General features: G+C 35.5%; 1 protein-coding gene across 4 annotated transcripts in view; it reads left to right on the plus strand.

The window, feature by feature from the left end:
* MID1 (midline 1) overlaps positions 1-21,812 on the plus strand; it is a 438,516-nt gene that overhangs the window by 341,214 nt on the left and 75,490 nt on the right. For all 4 annotated transcript variants that reach the window (XM_072614388.1, XM_072614390.1, XM_072614387.1 and 1 more), the window contains exon 3: positions 16,198-16,293. In XM_072614388.1, the coding sequence (XP_072470489.1) occupies positions 16,198-16,293 (96 nt within the window). The remainder of the gene's footprint in view (positions 1-16,197; positions 16,294-21,812) is intronic.

The following is a 21,812-nucleotide window of genomic DNA, read 5'->3' on the forward strand; positions in this document are numbered from 1 at the left end:
ATAGGACTGAACAACAAAAAGAGAAAAGTTGATGCAAATACCTTTTATTTAAGAATATTTGTGAAAATATTCTCTCAGTGGTATTGGCTAAGATTTTCTAACAATTTCTAACAAAATTCTTTTACTTATTTTTCCATGTTTGATCAGCTGCCTCCCTGGCATTCAGAGTTGACTATTCCTGGATAGTTGTCAGTCACTTCTTTGTTTTTGTTATTGTAATTGCAGTTTTTTAACATGCTAAGATGGAAAGAAAATGTCCTTTGGCTTAAAAAGGAAAACCAAACTTGCAGACAGTTATTCAACGCAAAAAATCTGTCTTTAATTATAATACAAAGCATGTAACTTTACAATTATTCACTAGCTATATTATGTGACAGAATTTATTTAAAGAAAAGTAACACATTTAAGAAAGACAAACGTTAGCAGAAGGCAAATACTGTCTCTGTTTGTTTTATCATCTCCCATTGATTATTGAGCTATCCTTACAATCTCACAGTATCACCACTGAGTCTCAGTGATAGCTTATGACTAAGTTTTCTGACCCATCAAGAAAACAGAAATCTACATCTTATCAAATAGCATAAATAATAATGATGGTGTTGCTAATAAAACGCCTAGAGCAAAGTTTAATTTATTTCCTTCTGGCTTTGCATATTTTGTTTAGAGGAATTTGAAAGAAATATAGTCACTTTAACCAATGGGGAAGAGCACATTCATATTTACTCATCACAAACAGATGACTCTTCATAAGCTTCTGGCTAACTGCTCTCTCTTCCTTTCAACACCACTTTAAAAAAAATTTTTTTAAGCAATATTTATGGGAAATTGGGAGCACACCAAGGCTAAACTCCCTTTTCTTTGGCACAATCGAAACATTTGAATTCTTTTGTATTTTTTAGAATCAACCCTTAATTAGACAAGGTATCAGTCTATGTGCATTGAAGATCCACACTTCAGTCTCACTGTCTCAAATGGCTAAAAAAAGGAAAAAAATGTGGGAGTGATCAGGAGTTAAGATGGGGAAGTATGGGCTGCTTTACATTTATCTCAGTGTATTTTGCATAGTTCCAATTTTGCTTAGTGGATTAAGAGCTGGTCTGGAATTCAAGAAGACTTAGATTCACATAAATGTCCTACTGACCTTGGGCAAATCACCTCACGTCTTAGTAACTCAAGCAACTGTCTTAGATGATAAGTTACAGAGAAGGTGCCAACCTACATTGGTAGAGGAAGTTCCTCACCAAAAATCCTTATGTGGATGAAACTGCGAGTCTGATCATATGTGTATTTGTATAAGGACACACGTACAGAAGCAGACTACTTGCTCCTTAAGGATGGGATCATTTTGTTTTAATAATTATATCCCAGTGCCTACCTAGCATGTACCTAGTAGGTGTTGCATAAATACTTCTTGACTTGAATCAGCAGAGGAAAAATAAGAAAGAAAGAAATATGGGGTAGAAGTAATTACTTCTGTACATATAACTCCCTCTTTTAATTTTTCTCCTATACTTCTCTACAACTCTTTTGGCACATCAACATTAATTTTCTAACAGCTTGTATTTGCCAGAATTATAACATGAGTTTGCTGCAGATTGTGCTTAGGATTCAATTCATTCTAACAACCATTTTGTGCCCATTATGCTCAAGGTGATTTATCAGGACAAATGTATTCTCACGTCAATGCTTTTTGTATTGCCTAAGACGTTAAACAATCTTTTTGGCAACCAATAAGCTAAAAAATAAAATTTTCAAAAAGTAGATTGACTTGTTTAATTAATGAACATCTCATTTAACAATTCCCTCTGCATTCAAGCTTAGAAAACTGGTGTATGGAATCTAAAAGACAGAAAGCAAATACCCAACACACTTCTATATCAATTCAGGAAAAGTACAACTCACAATTCTCTAGTACTTTCAGGTTTAAAAAAGCACTTTGCCTTACAATAACTGGGGAACTAGATACTGTGTTACTAAACTCATCTTACAAAATTAGCAAGTGAGACTCAGAGAAGTTTTATTTGTTCAATCTGTGTATTGTCACATCATAGCATAGTGTGCTGGTCTTGGAGTGAGAAAGACCTAAGTTTGAATCTGCCTCCGACAATTACCAGCTATGGGAGTCCTTGAACAAGTTGCTTATCCTTTTTGGCTCTCAGTTTCTTCATTTGTAAAATGAGAATAGTAATAACACTTATTTCACAGAGTTGCTGTGAGGATCCAGTGAGATAGATAGTATATGTGAAGTGCTTCGAAAACTTTAAAGCGATCTGTGATTGTGAACTATTATTTTTATTGGACAGCTAGGTGTCATAGGGGATAGAGCACCAGTCCTGGAGTCAGGAGAATCTGAGTTTAAATCCTGCCTCAGATACTTTCTAGCTGTGTGACCCTGGACAAGTCACTTAACCCTGTTGGCCTCAGTTCCTCATCTGTAAAATGAGCTGGAGAAGGAAATGGCAAACCTCTACTTTGATAAGAAAACCCTTCAAATGGGGTCACAGAAAGGAGTCAGATATGACTGAAACAACTCAACAACAAGCAAAATTATTGTTATTACAGTTATTAATCTGATTCCAAAGCTAACCTCATGTACTGCCTCTCAAAGAAAGGATTAAATAATGACTGCTATGTCTGACTGTTAGTAAAGCCCTAAACTTGACCCCTTATATTAAACAATATTTAACTAGTGTGTTGGAAGTGATTGGCTCAAGTTTTAGAGGTAGAATTATTCTTTCATTCATTAGAAAAACATGTTTACTGGTGTAATTAACTTATATTTTAGGGACATGACAGTGTTAATTCATTTTCAGAATACATTTAACTTTTAAATAAACCATACCCTGTTCACTTAATTATATATATATATATATACATACATATACACACAAATTATAGGTAATTTTATTGTGACAGTGGATTAGGAAATTGGAATGAAGTACTGAAAACTAAATCACTCTTAAGAATTCTCTGTTATTCATAGGCAAGAGGCCAACAAATCCAAGAGAATGAGAAATGCAAAATAAGCACTGAAAAAAGACAGAAGAAATTTCATTTTAGCACACTGACTTCCCACTTAGCAAATGTCAGTTTTCTGTCTTTTACTAGATGAATGAAAAACGTTTAATGATGACATATTAGGTAAGGCAGTGACTGATAATGTTGATTAGACCGTGAAACTTCCTTTGTTAAACAAAAAAAAAAAAAAAGACTCCATTCTTAAATTGTTTTCTAAGTTTTGGTTAGGCATTAAAAAATTATATGCCATGAGAAAAGAATGTATTTGTGTTAGTGAAATTAAAAATCTTTATATAAAATTCCTTTATATTCTTAGTGAGAAGATAATTTTATTGCAAATTTACAAATTTAAATTACCTTGAATTTCAAGAAAATGCCTTGGGAAGGGTTTAAATCATTTAACAAGATATCTTTCCTAAACATGAATTTGAAAAGCCCCTCTAAATCTCTTAATATCAGCCACCAATATTTTCCTACTGAAATACTGTTTTCATAAGGTTACTAGGATTTCCTATGACAAATTCACTTGAATTGATACTTAAACATGATTTCAGATTTAATCCTGTATTTGGAACATATATAGTCCTATTGCAAGAATGCTACTTTTTCTCCTGAAAAGAAGTTCTAAAATCTAAAAATGAAAAACACCAGAAATTGGAGTAAATTAGATGTTTCCATATTATGTGTAACAGTTGGTGGTCAGACATGAAAAGAGGTTTAACCAGTTAACAGAATGCCCCTAATGTAACTATTGTATGTCACTGTGCATACTCAGATATATTCCTTTTGGGGCAGCAATTCCAAGTAAAGAAAAAGACTGAAGTGATTGCTTACGGCTTTAAATAAGAACAGCATATGAGATTCAGTCTACATGTTAACAAATCAAAAACTATAGGGAATATTTTTGTCTTCTAATAATAATAACAAAACATAGCCTTCATTGTGGGTATTTGTCATTCCACCACTAGTAAAAAGTGGCTACATTCTTCTGTTGATTCCATGTGGACTATCTGGATGTCCCAAATGTAGGATCCCTTTACATAGCATTGCTTTTGTACATTCTTAACATATTTAGGATGCTTTCTTTCTTTCTTCCCTCCTCTCCTTTCTTTCCTCCTGTCCTTTCTTTTATCCTATCTTCCTTTCCTTTCTACTTTCTTTCTTCCTTTCTTTCTTTGTTTCTTTACTTATTTCTCCTCAAAGATCCAGCTTTATTTCTTTCTCAGGTGTTCATAATTTTTTTTTCAGATGCCCTTTCTTTTGCATTACTGTAAACTTGACAAACGTTAACGGTTCGTTATGAAAAAAGAACACAGAGACACTTGTAGATAACATAAACTGGTTTTTAAATGTTTTTTAAATTCAGCATAATAGTTCTTAACACTTCTCTACTTTTGTTTGTACTCTTTTGAATTTCTTTTTGCTCTCCTCTATGATTATTTTTCTTTTACCATAAACCTTTTCTTTATTTAAAATTTTTTTCAGGTGAAAACCCGCTTTCTCTCCTTTCTCCCCTCTCTGTTCCATTGTGAAAGCAAGAAAAAATTCTCTCTTACAAAAATATATAGTCAACCAACACAAACTGTCACATTGGCCATGTCATAAGTGTGTGTGTGTGTGTGTGTGTGTGTGTGTGTCTGTCTGTCTGTCTGTCTCTCTGTCTCAATCTGCACTCTGAGTCCATCACTTCTTTATTAGGAGGTGGGTAACATGTTTCATCATAATCTGTCTGGAATGGCGATTAGTCACTGTGTGGATCAGGATTCCTAACCTGTTCAAAGTTGTTCGTCTTTACAATATTGTATAAATTGTTCTGATTCTGCTTCTTTCACTCTGCATCAGTACTTAGGAGACTTCCCATATTTCTCTGAAACTGTCCTTTTCATCATTTCTTACAGCACCATAATATCATGTCACATTCATGTACCATAACTTGTTTGGCCATTCCTCAGTTAATGGACACCTCCTCAGTTTCCAATTTTTGTCACTGTGAGAAGAGCTAATATAAAGTTTTTTGTACATGTGGTTCCTTCCCCCCTTCTTTGATCTCTTTGGGGTTTAGAGCTAATAGTTGTATAATTATGTCAAAGGGTACACAATAGTTTGATAGTTTGGGGGGACATCATTCCAAATTGCTTTCCAGAATGGCCAGACCAAGCATAGTATTTCTGCCTAATTTCTGATCATAATATTCCAACTTTTCTTGGATGTAAAATTCCCTGTGCAGTTTTCATGTATCGTGATGTATGTTTTAGGAAAGGTGGTTCTTTCCCGGGATAGGTGGAGATTTAAGAGCATTATGCTTAAAATTCAAGCAAAGATGATCATAAGAATATTTTTTTCAGCAAATTTAGGAACATTTTCCTCTAAAATTTGGTTGCTTTTGAGGGTTGAAGAAAAATATAATTCTTATGGAGAAGTTAAGAAAAATGATAATGATAACTAGCTTGCCAAGCACTTTACAAATATTATGTCATTGGATCCTGACAACAACCCTGGAAAGTAGGTGCTATTATTATCCCCATTTTACAGTTAGGGAAACTGAGGTAGAGATTAAGTGACTTATTCAAGATCACACAAGTTAGTAAATATCTAAGGTAGAATTTGAACTTTGCTCTTCTTGATTCAAAGTATGGCCCTCTATCCACTTCCCTACTTACCTGTCTGTGGAAATATGTTTCATTTGATTTAGAAAAGTGCTGTGCAAACATAAAATAATAAAAGCGGATCAAGAGTCATATATAAGGTCTTAGTGTTGTAAGAGGAAGCATTGAAATGAGTTGGCCAAAGAGACATAACTAGTCAGTAGATGTGTTGAAACTCAAAACATCTTGAGGCTTCAGATCCCAGGTTTGTACCATTACTTCATCCTGGTTCTTCATGCTGCATTCTATTATACATAATCTAGAAGTAAAATATAGCTAATTAATTAATATCCATTTACTTCCAAATGTGCTTCTGTTAAATGCAAAATCATTTCTGCATGTTCCTGGACAAAATTCTGTATAAAAAACTAATTTAATATTCATCATGGAACCCCATGCAAGGGTGTATGTGAACAAATTATGGGCAATTTGAAGGATTTGCCCTTTAGCAAGCCCACTCTTGCATATCAGGCAAGAGAAGTACAATCATCTGCTAAGGAACTAGGAAAAAGAGTAAGATAGAAATGATTCAATTTATGACAAGATGAAATAAGTCCTGGAAGTGGTCGATATGTGCAGTGTTTATAATAGTCATAAAATTCTCACAGGACTTTATTGATATTAATTACTTGCAAATTTAAACACTTCTGGTGTTTACTTTAGAATTAAAGACAATTAGACCAGGAAATTAAGATGACTTGCCAGTGACATTCAGCAAATGCCAAAATCAATATGAGTGCATGTAGCATACAACGGTGAGTAATTGCTAATTTCTGAGTGTATTTAGACCCCTGGGCTATACTTCTTCAATGACATGAAAAATTAAATGATTTGGGACATATGCAGTTGGCTAAATTTTTACTACATTTTATTTTCAACAATCGTGGTTGAGCTAGAGAAGAGACTTACGTTGTTTTCTGTAAATGCATATATAAGATAGTATATTCTATATAATCTGTATACTTATATGTAACATATGGAAATTAAGTATAATATATAAGCCTTCCTTGAAGACTGAAAGACTTGACTTCAAGTCCTTCAGAGGAAGCCTCTTAAGTACTTGATACTTTCTGCAAATTTCTAAGAAGGTCATTTGCCTAAGAAGGTGCTGTCCTGCTTTGACAGAAAGAATGTTCCAGTCTGGAAATTTCCTGTACCTATGAATCATAGAAGACTTTCCTGCTACAAGCAGAAAACTTTATTTGATGTCTTTTTGCACAAAAGTATCCAATTTGTTTTTCCCTTGTAGTTCAGCAATAGCCCTAATTATAACTGCTATTTATCACAGATGTTGAAGTTATTTTCCAGATAAGATTATTATTTGATGCACCCAAAAAAAATTGATTTGGATTAATGAACTTGTGGATGGCATTTACAAATCCCCAAAATGAGTTCACCTTTTCTTTTCCCATTTTTTCATAGTTACACCATAGTATAAGGTACATTAAGAGATTACAATTAAGAAAAGTTATTTTTTTTACCAATTAAGGAATATCAGGTGATAAGGATAGAGACTGGACTGTGATTTCAGTGGCACAAGGAATTTCCAGAGGGTAGAAGCACTCTCTCTACCCATACTGGTTAGCACTTTGATTGTAACTCCCTCTTGAAAGTTGTTTTGAAAACTTCAAGGTTAAATGATTTGTCCAGAATTTCACTCCTAGTATGTATCAGAAGGACTTGAACCCAAGCTTTCCCAGCTCCAAGATTGGCTTTGTGTGCGCTATTCTAATCTGCCTCTCTAGTGTGTATAAAAATGCCTTCAAATGTCATAATCTGCCATTAAAGGAAAAAGAAGTAATATATACCTTGCCCTTTAAAGTTATCCATAACTCATCCCCAAATACATAATTATTATTATCTAAAGTTTATAAACTGTAATTCTGTGATTATAGATTCCAAAAATGCAAGTTGCAACTTATTTGTCCAAAATTCATCTCCAATCATGAATTTTCAAGCCAGGTTCTAAGATCCTCATTATTATCATCCAAGTAAAATAGAAAGAACTTCAGCTTATGCGTAAGAGGGCTTGGGTTCAAATCTTTCCCCTCTGACATTTACTTGAGTGAATTTGAAGAAGTCACCCATCCTAAATCTGACTTGTTTCACCCGTATGGTGTATAATAAAAATGTCATATGAACTCCCATCCATCTCTTGATCTATATGGTTCTATAATCAACATTGCTCATTTTTAGCACTTCAAAGATGTAACAATGGAAGAGTGACTGTCAGTCACATTGACCCACCCCCTTATTTTACAAATAAGGCAACTGAAACTCACAATAGGAAGGTGGCTTACCTAATATTGCATAGCTAATAAGTTGGAGATTTGAGATTCAAACTCAGGTAGTCCAAGTAAAAATTCTAGCATCCTTCCCTTTGTGAGATGTTCAGAGGTCTCTATTGAGCCAGATAGTTCTCATTAAATTTTGATGTGATACAATTTAGAGTGAAAATTTATGTAATATATCATATATCATAGTATAACCAAGTTCACAGGATAATAATAAGAAAAAAATATATATGCCTGTCTATAATATGAATATCAGATCCTACATTAACTAAAATTATAGTTAGAATAAGAATCCATTCATCCAACTTTTTAGAAAGTATTAAGGATGATTATTAAATTTGAAAATATAATGTTTCTATATATTATTTATTTAAAAGTGAAACTCTGAGCCTCAGTTGATGATGGGATTTATAAATAAGAGAGGCAGATTCTGTAGTGTTAACAGAATGGTCAAATAAAACTTGACAAGGTAAAATACAGGATCACATATCAGACTCTCATAAATTGTGCTTCATGAAACACTAGACTTAAATTTGTATGCAGATTGTATTTTTATTAGTTTTTCTTTTTGTAATTCCCTCAAAGGTATGTCACACCAGGGTATTTGGATACAGTAACTATCACAAGCAATGAAAGAGACATTAGGAAAAATAAGACTGATATAAATCACACATAGTTGTGGTCTGTTGCGAGTTGAAACTAAAGATAGCCTTGTATGTCACAGACATAATTAAAACATCTGAAGACTTTAGCTACCTATAAAGAATTTCACGTTTTATGCAGGTGGTATGTGTTAATAAGGGTGAGTTTTCTTATTAAGAAAAGTGATTAAAGTTTCTCAGAAGAAAATATGTGGGTCGTAGCATTAAATGTGTTCATATCCTGGTCTCACTTTAGCACTGTGGTGTTGGGTGTCAGGAGTATGAACGCAGTTCCTGAATGTCTCCCTGAATATTCGGGAATGAAATAAACCAGATCTGTGTTTAGTTTGAATGGCATCCAGACTCTAATGTTCTACATTAAAGACACACTCTAGCACAGACTTAGGAATAAGAGCAAACATTCTTTAAGACCTGGGCAAGTCCAAAAGGAATTACTGAAATCTCCTGTTTCAGGCATACATTTTAATGGTAGTGCTCAGTGACAAGTCATTAATTCCCTGCAACCTGACTCTAAAGCATAGGTCTCAGAAGGCTAAAATTAGGGGTATTTGTCTGCTTAACTTACTATTTGATTGTGTATCAGTGTGATAGGGAAACACAACGTACTTCTGTTAGATTGGATTTACCTTCCTCCGGTGATGCTCATAGCCATGCTCTAAAGACTGCATTGAGAATGAACTCCATCAGAGATATTTCCATAATCATCAGCTGGATTCATTCTCCCATAAAGTGGCTTAGGATGATGAACAATGACATGGATTCCATGTAGACTAGTGGGAAAACATAAAGGGAAGCAGTGTGGTACATTGGAAAGAGCAATTGATTAAGAGTTGAAAACCATCTTGGGCAAGTCATCTCTCTGTTTCTTCATCTATAAAATGAGGCAGTTTGGGCTAGGTGGTTCCTAGGTTCTCTTCTAATGCTACAACTTTGTTCTAAAGCTAAAGGCAGAAGTTAGAGGAGAAAATAAATCATGAAATATTAATGTGTGAAATGTGGAAGAATAACACTTTATGCACATTTGGTTTTCCAATGTAACTTGCATCCTCACCTTTTGCTCAACATTCACACGTTAAATGCTTTTGGTTGTATTTATTTACAAGTATTAGGCAGAATCTTCCAGAGTTCAAATCCAGCCTCAGATACTAACCCTGGGCAAGTCACTTAGCCCTGTTTGCCTTAGTGTCCTCAAATCCCACTCTCTATAAGAGGAAGGATCTCTCTTCCCTTCTCCCTCCTTCCGCTGAGATTCCCTTCCATCTATATCTTATATATTTTATATAAATATAATTATTCACATGTTGTCTCCCTCATGAGAAAGTGAGCTCCTTGAGGGCAGAGATGGAGGTTTTTGCCTTTATATACTCAGCACTTAGTACCCTATTACTGTCTTTCCAATTCTCCAGGCTTACCACCCAGGTGTTTTCCTCAACTCTTTCCTCTTCCCTCTGTCTCACCTTCACTCCCCCTCATTTCATTGATTGACAAAGTCTATTAATTTTACCTTCTTGACCTCTCTTGAGTAGTCCCCTTTATCTTCTCTGACACTGCTACCACCCTGCCACAAGCTCTAATCACCTCACACCCAAACAATTACAGTAGATTTCTGGTTATTTTGGGCTGCCACAGGTCTCTCCCTACTTCACTTCATTCTCCAGTTAGCTGTTAAACTGCTTTTCCTGAAGCTCAGATCTGATCATGTCACTGTCCTACTCAATATACTCCACTGGCTCCCTATCATCCGCAGGATCAAATATAAATGAAGCTTTTGTTCCATTGGTATGGAACTCTCTCCTTACTGGTGAAGATGAATGCCCTGCCTTGTAGTGAGGGACAGGACATAGTTGGCAGGAGTCAAGAAGGCGTCAATTCTTGGCCAGTCCCCCTTCAAGACTATTCAAGTCCTGCCCCTTTGAGATTCATCAGGCTTTGTTCAGCTTTGAGAGAGAAGATGGAAGAAGCCAACCTCATTTGAGGTTGCTGAAGGAAAAGATTCTGGAAAAACATGAGAGGAGCTGACAGTTTCTATCATGTCACTATTCTTATATTGCTGTACTAGAGACTTTTGGGTGAGATCAAGGACAGCACCTCTTGGTTGAGCTGTTATCCTGATCCCAAAGGGAGAGCCACTTTATTCTGTATTGTGTTTGGTATATATGTCTACCTTCTCTGATTCCCATTTTGTTTGATTTGGAAAAATGGATATTCACTATATGTGTTCATTTGTGGAAATGGTTTCCACCAAGGGGGTCAAGCCCTGGATATAGAAGTTAGGATCTCCCTTCCCATAATAATAACAAAGTAATCAGAAGTTAGCTCAAAACCAATCATATCCCCTGGTAACAATATTTAAGGGAGCAGATAGATACACTTCCAACCTGAGTAGAGCAAAGTTGCCTCCAACTTCCTGCCTCTCCTCCTGGAAGGAATTAAATTCTCACTTGAAGAAGGGGGTAGGGTGGAGAAGTGGGTAAGGTTGTCTATTTTGTCTCCCTTCAAGCTACAATAGCCTGACTAGATATGGACTCACCTCTGTTCTCTACATAAAATCCTCTGTTTGGCATTCAAAACCCTTCTTGACCTTGCCCTCTCCTCCCCCTTCCACTCTTATACTGTATGATGTCCCATGTACTTTGTGATCTAGTGCTACTGGCCTCTTTGCTATTCCACGTACCAGAAATTCCTCCTCTTGACTTAAGACAATTTTTTTTTTTGGCTTTTTGACTATTCCCCCATGCCTGGAATGCTCTCCCTTCTTATTTCTGACTTCTCATCTCCCTGACTTCTTTCAAATCTCAACTAAAACCCCACCTGGGGGCCATCTCCAGTCATCCTGCTCTGTATCTTGCCACTGGACCCAGATGGTTCCAGAGGAGAAAGTGAGGCTGGTGACTTATCCCTTCCTCACTTAAATCCAATTCACTTGCAAGTCATGACATCACCTTCCTGAAGTCGTGGTGTTCTTTGAGAATGAAGGACAAACAACAACAAAATTCCACCTTCTGTAGGAAACATTTCCCAATCCCTTCCCTCTAGCGATTATTTCCCATTTATCCTGTATAAAGCTCATTTGTGCATTGTTATTTGCATGCTATCTCCATCATTAGATTGTAAGCTCCTTGGGAGCAGAAACTTTTGCCTTTATATTCCCAGCATTTAACACAATACCTGGCACATAGTAGGAATTTTTCCTATTAAATTCAACATTTATTGAGCTTAACAAATGTTTATTGACTAACTAGCATAGAGCTTGGCATGTAGGAAGTGTTTAATAAATGTTTATTGATCGATTGTTAACTATTCAAAATAACATACATTTCTTATTGAAAATTGATTGGGACAGCTAGGTGAATAGAGCACTGGTCCTGGAGTCAGGAGGACCTGAGTTCAATTCAGAATAAGACATTTGGCATTTACTAGCTGTGTGACCGTGGGCAAGGCACTTAACACCAATTGTCTTTGCCTCCCCACCCCCCCCCAAAAACTGACCAACAGTATAGATGCGGAAGAATGCAGCAGTTAAAGAGAATGAGAGGAACTACAAAACACAGCCAAGCTTTAAGGGAACTAAATAATTAGCTATTGGGGAGCATGAGGTTTCATCATTGAGTAAGGAAATAGATGAGAGAAGTAAATATTTTTAAGTGTTGAGTGTCCCAATCATAACTGAAAAGAGATTTACAAGATCTTAAGTGCAAAATATGGACAATGGACCTGACTCTGATGCTTGACCAATGCAGCTCAAATGACCCTTGAATAATTTATCTTGGCACAAGGAAGAGGAGTTCTTACAAAAGCAAATTGAGTAACTCTGTGGGTCATATACTCCATTAGGTTAGGTTGCGAATGGATATGAAACCACGGTAGTTTTGTCCCACAGATTCAAATGTCGTAGGTTGGCTAAGTTTTTGAGCTGAATGAAAAAAGAAGGTTAACACATGAGCAGTCCAGGCATTCTGGACATAATTTGAGGTTTGCTGTTCTGTTGCCGCCTCCAGGAAAGACAAGCAGCCCATGTGGCCTCTCTTTTATGGAATCCAACTCAAGCATGCTGTGCTGGTCTGCTGGAAGGTTTTAGAACTGTCTGTGACTAGTCATGGACAGGTAGCAACAGAAGACTTCATTTTTTACAGAATTTCCAACACGGCCTTCCCACAGGAGAAGGCTCCTGGAAATGTCCCAGAAGCTTACTATCCCACCAAATAATAAAATGAATAAACCTGTTTGGTTTATCTTCATTTTTCCCCAAGTAACTTTAAAAAAAGTAGACTATTTTATTAATGCTTAATTTTTCTTTTAAATTAAAGACATTTCAAAAACAAGAAGAATGAATTTGGAAACCAATGAGAACAGTTTATAGACTTGGTTGATTTTTTCTTCTTCTGAGGATTGATTATGGTAGTATAAGACTATTAAAGTTTCTGACTTGGGAACAGGAAACTTGGTAACTATTCTTTCCAGCATATAGAAGTTTTTGAACCTCCATAGCCAAGTGGATACATATATCTGCTTATTCACATGACAACCTAGTGAAGCCAAAAAAAGGGTTCTTATTCTCATTTTTTAGTCAAAGCAGCTGAGACAAAGAAATTATATGAGTTGTTGAATGCTATACAGGAAGTTTGTGGCACCATTGGAGCCAAGAAAGCTACCACAAATTTACAAACAGCCAGAGTTCATTAATGTATAGTCTAGAACTAAAGAACTAGAGTCTCCCTTTCACCTTCCCAGTCCTGGAATATTCTATTCACGCATTGTCAGCCCCTTTGGTACAACTTGAACATGAGTCTCTCTGCCAACCTTATTTCCCTTTATTGTACCTTAGAATCTCTCTGGTTTTCTCTTCCAGCTTGGATAACATATGTACCATTTGACTTTATATAACCCCAAAGGATCAAGATAGGTTTGTGTTTTTTAACCACAGGCTTTAGTTATATGTCTTGGTTGATTGAAAGCAGATTTTCTTCATAGTGTGTATTTGAAAAGAAAAAAAAACGCCAACAGATGTCTGTAAAGCCAGAGTGTTAGATTATATTTAGTAAGGCATCTTTTGCCTACTAGCTTTAGATAGCGCACACATAAGATATTGACCTTCCCAAAGTTTCGATAGCTCAATAAACATCCCAATTTTTTGCTTCAGTGTTCTCTAGAAAAGTCAGTTTCCAGCATTTCCTGCTTATAGCGAGTTAGCTTTTGATGTATGTTCCAAGAAACATATAAAGATGCCCTAATATTCATATGAGAAAGTTAATGGAGGGGCAAAATATTTTGGCTTTCTATAAAAGTTTCATATTTGAAGTAAGGAATGACTACAATGCCAAATAAGCTTTTGTGGTATTGAGGGTTTTTTCCTGCGTGTATGCATCTAAATATACATATATATAATACACATACATATACATATATGTGTGTATATGTATATATGCATATAATTTCATTATATATTTACAAATTATATGTAAAATATTTTAACATTCATTTTTTAAAAAGTATGGAATTTCAAATTCTTTCCCTCCCTCCTACCTGTCCCTCACCCCTTTTGAAGATCAACTATATGACATTTATTATACATGTGAAGTCATTTGAAATGTATTTCTTTATTAGCCATGTTGCAAAAAGCAAACCCACAAAAATAAACAAGAAAAATTAAAAAAATGAAAAAAGTATGCTTCAGTCTGCACTCAGAGTTCATTAGTTGTCTCTCTGGAGTTAGACTGCATGTTGCATATGCATTTGTAACAGATGCTGGGCTATTTTAAAAACTGACATTCCACAGTCATTTTTAATAGAAATTGTAAGTAAACATGGGCTAATTAAGATTAACTACAACACAATTAAGAAACATCCTAACACCTGAGGTCATTGTTTGAGGGTTCTTTTTTTTCCTTCTTTCTCTATTTAAGTAAACTATGAAATTTTCTAAGTTTTCTTAGTAAAATTTTTGGCTCTGTGGACATGTTTTTGGATCTGTGATTTTGTAGGATCATAGATTTAGAGCTAGAAGGAATCTTGGAAGCTGTGGAGTCCAACCCCCTCTTTTTATAGGTGAGGAAACTTAGACCCAGAAAAATTGACTGGGATCAGTCACACAGTATCTATATGTCTACACTAAAATGGATGAACTTTGGAAAAGGAAACTACAAGAGAAGACTTGCTAATGTAGATTGGCAGCTAATCTTCAAATTATTAGTACACTTTAAGTACAGTACAGAGATACTTTACTGTCCTCTGTCCATCGCCTCTCATCACAAAGAAACAACTCTAACTTAAAAATGATATTTAAACAAGGGACAATTGGCAATGTTCTTGATTTTTCTAGAATTAACTTAAATTCAAGACTGGAAATTTCCCTAAGTTTCAGAGACCAAAACTTATAGGTTTATGTTTTAGTATAATAGATATCTAAAATAATTAAATATATATCTTCTTTAATGGTTTTGTATGAATTATATTGGTTCCTGATAATGTGATAGCAGTGTATTCAATTTATAGGAATCTACAAGTATATACTGAACAACTGTATGTCCAGAACAGTACTAGGCACATTGTGGTTTAAGAAAAGTAGCATTAAGAATGGAATATATACTATGTTGATTCATATGAAGAAACATGAATGAGAATAGACAGACAAAGAATCCTGGTGGGAACTTAGTAGAAGGGACTAAAGAATTTTGAGGCATTATACATTGGAAAATAATTTAAATGTAAATAGCATTGGAAGCAAGAAAAGACATAACATTTTGTGGGAAGACAAAGAAAAAATTATATTCAACTGGGGGAATAAGGGAATAGCTCATGGATAAGGAGGTATTTGAATTGGGCCTCCCTGGATAGGTAAGATTTTAATAGGTGAAGTTTGTGGGACCTGAGTAGCAGAGCATAAGTTTGATACTATATAGGAAAAAGGAACATTGTGGTTTATTAAGCAAGGGACTGACATGATGAAAGGTATGTTGAGGGAAAATTAATCTGGCAGCAGTATAAAAAAAGCAGAAACCTCATTAGCATATGCAATTAGACATGCTATGACTCCATGTAAAGAATGTCCAATGGGAAAATTTCTAAGCACTTTAACACTGCGAAGTTTTAACCTAACTGGTTTTAGCTAACCTCAGCAGATAGACCAAAATCCCCAAATCAGCAGTTGTATCTAATATACTATTTGGATATTTTATTAACAATTCTAATTTAGGAGAAGTTATATATAAATCAGCTAACCTTCTTTCTTTTTAGTTCATGACCTAGAAAGTAACTTATAAATAGATGCTCAATTGTATCTTCCTCAGAGAGTCAAACAATAAAAGGTAGAAAAGGAAAAATCTAAGTATCACATTCTCACATTTCCAAGAGGTTCATTAAAATACAACCTTCAGAAAGCATTCAAGCATGTGGACTGTGACCTTTTTAACACTGTGCAATTGGAGTTGCTTAAATGCCATGTTGGTTTTTTAAGAAGAAAACTCATATACCAATTTACTGTGGGTATGGCATTTACTGTGTATACCAAGCTATTATGATACAGAACGATAAAGATTTCTTCTTCTTTCCCCCTTCCTTTTTTGTTTTGTATCTAAACAGCAAAACTTAGAGAGTAACCTCACCAACCTTATTAAGAGGAATACTGAACTGGAAACACTTTTGGCTAAACTCATTCAAACTTGTCAGCATGTTGAGGTAAGTGTATCTACCAAAATTTTTTTATTAATGTTTCTAACCTAATCAATTAGGGTCTACACTGCATGTACAAAGACTCAGGTTTTAAACACCATGCTTAGGAAGAGCAATATGTTGTACATATCATGGCTTTCAGAGACCCTCCAAGGATTTGCAGATAGGCAGTTTGTATAGAAAACTTCAAAACTCAACGAAACTAATAATAAATGTTTGGAAGGCAAGCTGCTCTAAGCACGAATTTTAAGTAAAAATGGACTGGGATCACACTTTGAAATTTGGAGAGGACCTTACAAGTCAACTTAGTCCAACTCCCTCATTGTGAAAAAAATATATGTGACATCCAGAGAGGTTAAGGTCTAGGTCTAGGTCATATAAGGAGTAAAGTGGAAGAGCCAGGATTGGCACCTGGCTCTTCTAATACCAAAATACAAGACCCAAATACACCATGCTAATAAAAATGTTGTAAAAATTCCTTCACTGACTGTCATTCTCTCAATGACAGCCTTCCCCTAAGCCATTTTAATCAGCCACAGAATCATAGAATTTTTTCAGTTGAAAGGATTCTTTCTGTCCTTTCTAGTCTGAACTCTTAACCCCAATGCAGAAGGGGGCCTTAGAAACAAACATTAAACACACAGTCCACAAGTGCAGCTGGAATCAGATTAAAACATGATAGAGAAATATTTTAAAAAATAAATAAAAATAGAATAAAAATGTAGGTAGGTGCAGCTAGGTGGCATGATAGAGTGACAGCTCTGGAGTCAGGTAGACACATCTTCCTGAGTTCAAATCTAGCCTCAGACACTTAATAGCTGTGTGACCCTGTGCAAGTAACTTAATCCTGTTTGCCTCAGTTTCCTCATCTGTCAAATGAGCTGGAGAAGGAAATGGCAAACCACTCCAGTATCTTTGCCAAGAAAACCCGAAATGGGATCACAGAGAGTTCAATGTGACTGAAACAACTGAACAAATACAAAAACACAGATAATATTAACAGGTGTTTTTCTTAGACTAAGTGGGGCAGTGGATAAATTTGGTGCGGTGGATTCTCTGAATCTGTTGTCAGAAAGACCTGAGCTCAAATTTGGCCTCAATCACTTACTGTCTGTGTGACTCTGCCTCACTTTCCTCAACTGTAAAATTATTTTTGTCCCAATAATGACATCTAACCTCACAGCATTGTGAAGATCTGATGAAATGAGGTTTATAAAGTGCCTGGCATGTCCAGTAGGCACTATGTAAATGTTAGCTTTCATTGTCATGATTAGTATTGCTGTTTGGATATGTATTCACAGGGATCCTCATGATTGGTTTTGTGTCCAAACTTGTATTTGAGTTTGACCCCGCCACCTTACAACATGCTTGCAGGGGATTCCTAAATTGTGTGATGTCTTGTAAAGGATTATGACACTTCCAAAATGTCCCTGTACATTCCTGTATTATATAAGATGGAGGGGGTGGGTGAAGAACCTTCCTCTACCAATTCAAATCAGTACATTCTCCTCTACTTTTGGAACTGGCTAGGACACTGAGGAATAAAGGGACTTGTCTATGAACATGCATCCATTATGTATGTCATAATAAGATTTGAATTCAGACCTTCCTGACTCTGAGGCCAGCTTTCTACCAATAATAACATAATTAATTATTATATTGATGTTTAGTGCATATCTTAAGAAATAAGAGTGCTGGGATCTGGATCCAGCTGGAGGGATCTTCAGAGAGAATATAGAGATTGTGCCTCACCCTGAAGATTTTTAAGGACCTTGCTTTCCAATCTGATCTGAGGACAAAATCTTAGTTTTGTCCCCATGATTTACCTATGCTGTCAAATGCTGCATCTTAAATTCACCATAAAGTTCCTATAAAAAGTCCCTAAACGCAGTTAGGTGGTACAGATCACTTCCTCAGATCAGGAAGATCTGGATTCAAATCTAGTCTCAGATACTTCCTAGCTGTGTGACTCTGGGTAAATCACTTAATCTCTGTCTTCTCCTCTGTAAAGGGAGGATATAATAACACCTACCTGCCAGGGTTGTTGTGAAGATCAAATGAGGGAATATTCAAAAGTTTTTGCAAACCTTTAATTGATATATGAAAAGTAGCTATTATTATTAATTACTATTATTAGACCTAATGGTGTTCCAGGATTTTCACAGTCAATAATGATATTTGGAAGGAAAAAAATTTTAATGACATTTTCAAAAGAAAAAAAATCCAGTTAATTTTCCAGGTAACATTAGTAGCTAACATCTGTATAGCTTTTTAAAGCTTACAGATCCTTTTATGTATAGTGTCTTATTTGACCTCCACAATTACCCTGTGAGACAGGTACTGTTAATATTATTAATAATAATAGTTTTCCTTTTAAGGTGAGTAATAATAATAACTAACAGTTATATAGTGCTTGCTTTGTTACAAGCATCATTCTAAGTTTTACAATTAGTGTCTTATTTGATCCTCAAAACAACCCTAGGAGGTAGGTGCTATTGTTATCTCCATTTTTACAGATGAGGAAACTGAGGCAGAGACATGGGTTATACAACTGACACAGGATTCAAACTTAGGTCTCCCTCCCTCTAAGTACTGTGTTATGCCACCTAGCTAGCTTTATTCCTACTATTTTTTTTTCATTTAGAGCTCATTAAGCAATGCTCATTCATTAAATATTTACTATATACCAAGCATCTTGCTAAGTACCAGAAATGCAGAGGCATAAATGAGACAGCAATTGTCCTCAAGGAGTTTATTATATTGTAGTGGAGGAAACTCTGTGTGTGTATACACATATTTATATTGTCCTATTGGACATGCCATGTATGTGTATACACATGCATGTGTATGTTGTACAATATGATAGCTATAGAATTCATACCTTATTCATTGTATGCACACACATGCATATATTTCAAGGTAATTTGGGAAGGAAAGACACGAGCAATTTTTTGAGGAGCCCTCTCACTAAAATTATAATCTGATGTTTCATCATAGTGTAGAAGTTATCCATGGCTCTTAAAGACCCAGGAAGTGGAAAGTCATATTTAGCACATCAGGGCTGAAGTGAATGTAACAGTGGGACTAGGAATGAACAGTTTGTTTCTTATCTGTTAGCCAAATTAGTTAAATTTGGAGAGGTGTTTTACCAGAATGTTGTCCACTATTGAGTGGATTTTTTTATACCATGTCTATTCTTCCGAATTGGTGGAAGAAGAATCCATCCAGTGAAATCACAAATTCTAGAAGTAAAGAGGAAAAATGTAGATTTAGATTCAAAGGACCCGGATTGAAATTCCATGTTTGCCACTGTATAAGTCACTTAGACAAGTCACTTAACTCCTCTGGATTCCTGTAAAATGAAGGAACTGTCCTGCATGACCTCCAAAGTCCTTTTTCCAGCTTCAAATCTATGACCACCCAAACCATGAGTAGCTAACATCTGTATAGATTGAAATGAAAGCAGGGCACTCTTCTCATGAATTCTCATCTATTGCCTTTCTTGCTTTTGTATCTTAGGTTTATAGTAGAAATAAAAGAATCTGAAAGATTTCTCCCGTCCACTTGACTCATATTCTCCTTCTCATTTATCAACTGGACATTTTGGAAGCAGAGAGCACAGGGAGAGTGGAGACAATATAAAAGGGGGAAGATAAAGAGAGAAAGAATAGGGAAAGAAAAGCCAGAGAGGAAGGAGGCGGGTGCATATTTGAAGGATGAACCAGAGCACCAATCCAGTTGCTTCCCTACTCCAAGTATTATCCTAATAATCAAATGAAAACCAGCTCTTGATGATATAAAGAAGGAACTGAATTGTAGCAGCAGCTAGAGCCATCACAGATTGTGGTGCTCATGTTTTCCCTCAGTCCAGCTTTCCATAGCAGAGGTTGCCAATTGCAATTCTCGGAAGAAAAGGTTGAGTAGTGCTGATTAGACGACAATGTAAATAACAATGAAACTATCCATAATGTTTTCATTTATGTTGAAAAGGGCGAATGTGTCTTAAAGGAATGAAAGAATGGGGAAAATTGAATGATACAACTGTCCTATATTTCTGTTTTTATGATGTGATGGCATTTTATATTTGAGACAATAACAAAGAGTTATGTTTCCTTGGTTAAAATTACCTGAGTCATATAGAGGAGTCTTATAAATGTTTTACGGCTTTGGTGCTTTTTTATGTTCAAGTCAAGCCAAACTAGTTACCAAAGCATCAACCTCTGGTTTTCATTATTGTCTTCAGTGATTTCAGATCGACTGACTTGCTGTTGATTCGTTATTAATAATGTTTGAATTTACATAGTGCTGTTCCTCTTAATGTTGATATAAAATTATGTTTTTATTAAGATGAGTAATTTCCCAACAAGAGATGAAGATTTCATTCAGGAAATTTACAAGGAGCTTTCATTCAAGAGATTACATTTTACTTTTCTCTCTATATCTGTAGCTTTGTAAATGAAACTGTTATTGGGTAGATTAGGCACCCTTGCATCATGAAGCATGAACAATTTGTGCCAGACAAGTAGTAAAGAATGCTCTCATTTCCGCTGTGGTTTTCTTTTTTAATGCTATCTCCACATATCCCTTTGGTGTTCATATGGATGCTTGTGAGTGGATACATTTTGGAATCATTTAGGAGACTATTGAGCTAAATGGTATAGTGAACAGGATTTTGGATTTGCCATCAGTAACACCTGAGCTCAAATGCTGCCTCAGATAGTTATTAGCTCTGAGATTTAACTTCTTTCAGACTCAGTTTCCTCTTCTACAAAATGGGGATAAAGAGTTGTTGTGAAGTTCAAATGAGATAAAATATGCAAAACATTTTGCAAAACTTAAATTCTACCTGTTTATATTTAAATGCGTTACTTTTATCTTTAAAATGTAATATATTTATAAATGCTTGATAGTACTATTAGAAGTAAGTAGAATAAATTGAGGAAGTAGAAAAAATACTGATAAGGATGTTAGTACTGTCTCTCTTTAATTTTGTTACTTTTGGAACCTCCTTAAAAGACAGTGCTGTGGAATGGAGTGCTGGGCTCTGAGACAGGAAGAACTGGGTGGTTCAGATCCCAAATCTGACATCGATTAGTTGTAGTCCTCTGGGCAAGTAACCTAACCTCTCTCTTCTTCAGGCAATTCCTCCATAGCTAGATTTCAGTATTCTTTGGTAGATGCAGTTTTCACAGCAAAATCACAGACTTTGAGCTAGAATAGATCTCAGAAGTCATCTGATCCAGCTTCTTCATTTTTCAGATGAAAACCTGAGGCCCAGGAAAGTTCATTGATTTGCCCAAGTTTACACGAATAGTAAACAGAATAGCCTGGATTTGGATCCAGATTCTCTGATTCCAACCCGCTTCTCTTCCTATTGTCTCATCATTGTCTTTTCACTGATGGCACCACATATATATCCTAGGGTTTGACCTGGTTATAGATCTTTATTGCTCTGAAGAATTCTCTTTTTTGGTGGATAGTGTACATTTGAAAACAATGGTCGCTCAGTAGATGTTGTTGACTTG

This window comes from Notamacropus eugenii, chromosome 5 (genome assembly GCF_028372415.1).
Source record: "Notamacropus eugenii isolate mMacEug1 chromosome 5, mMacEug1.pri_v2, whole genome shotgun sequence".
Classification (NCBI taxonomy): Eukaryota; Metazoa; Chordata; class Mammalia; order Diprotodontia; family Macropodidae; genus Notamacropus; species Notamacropus eugenii.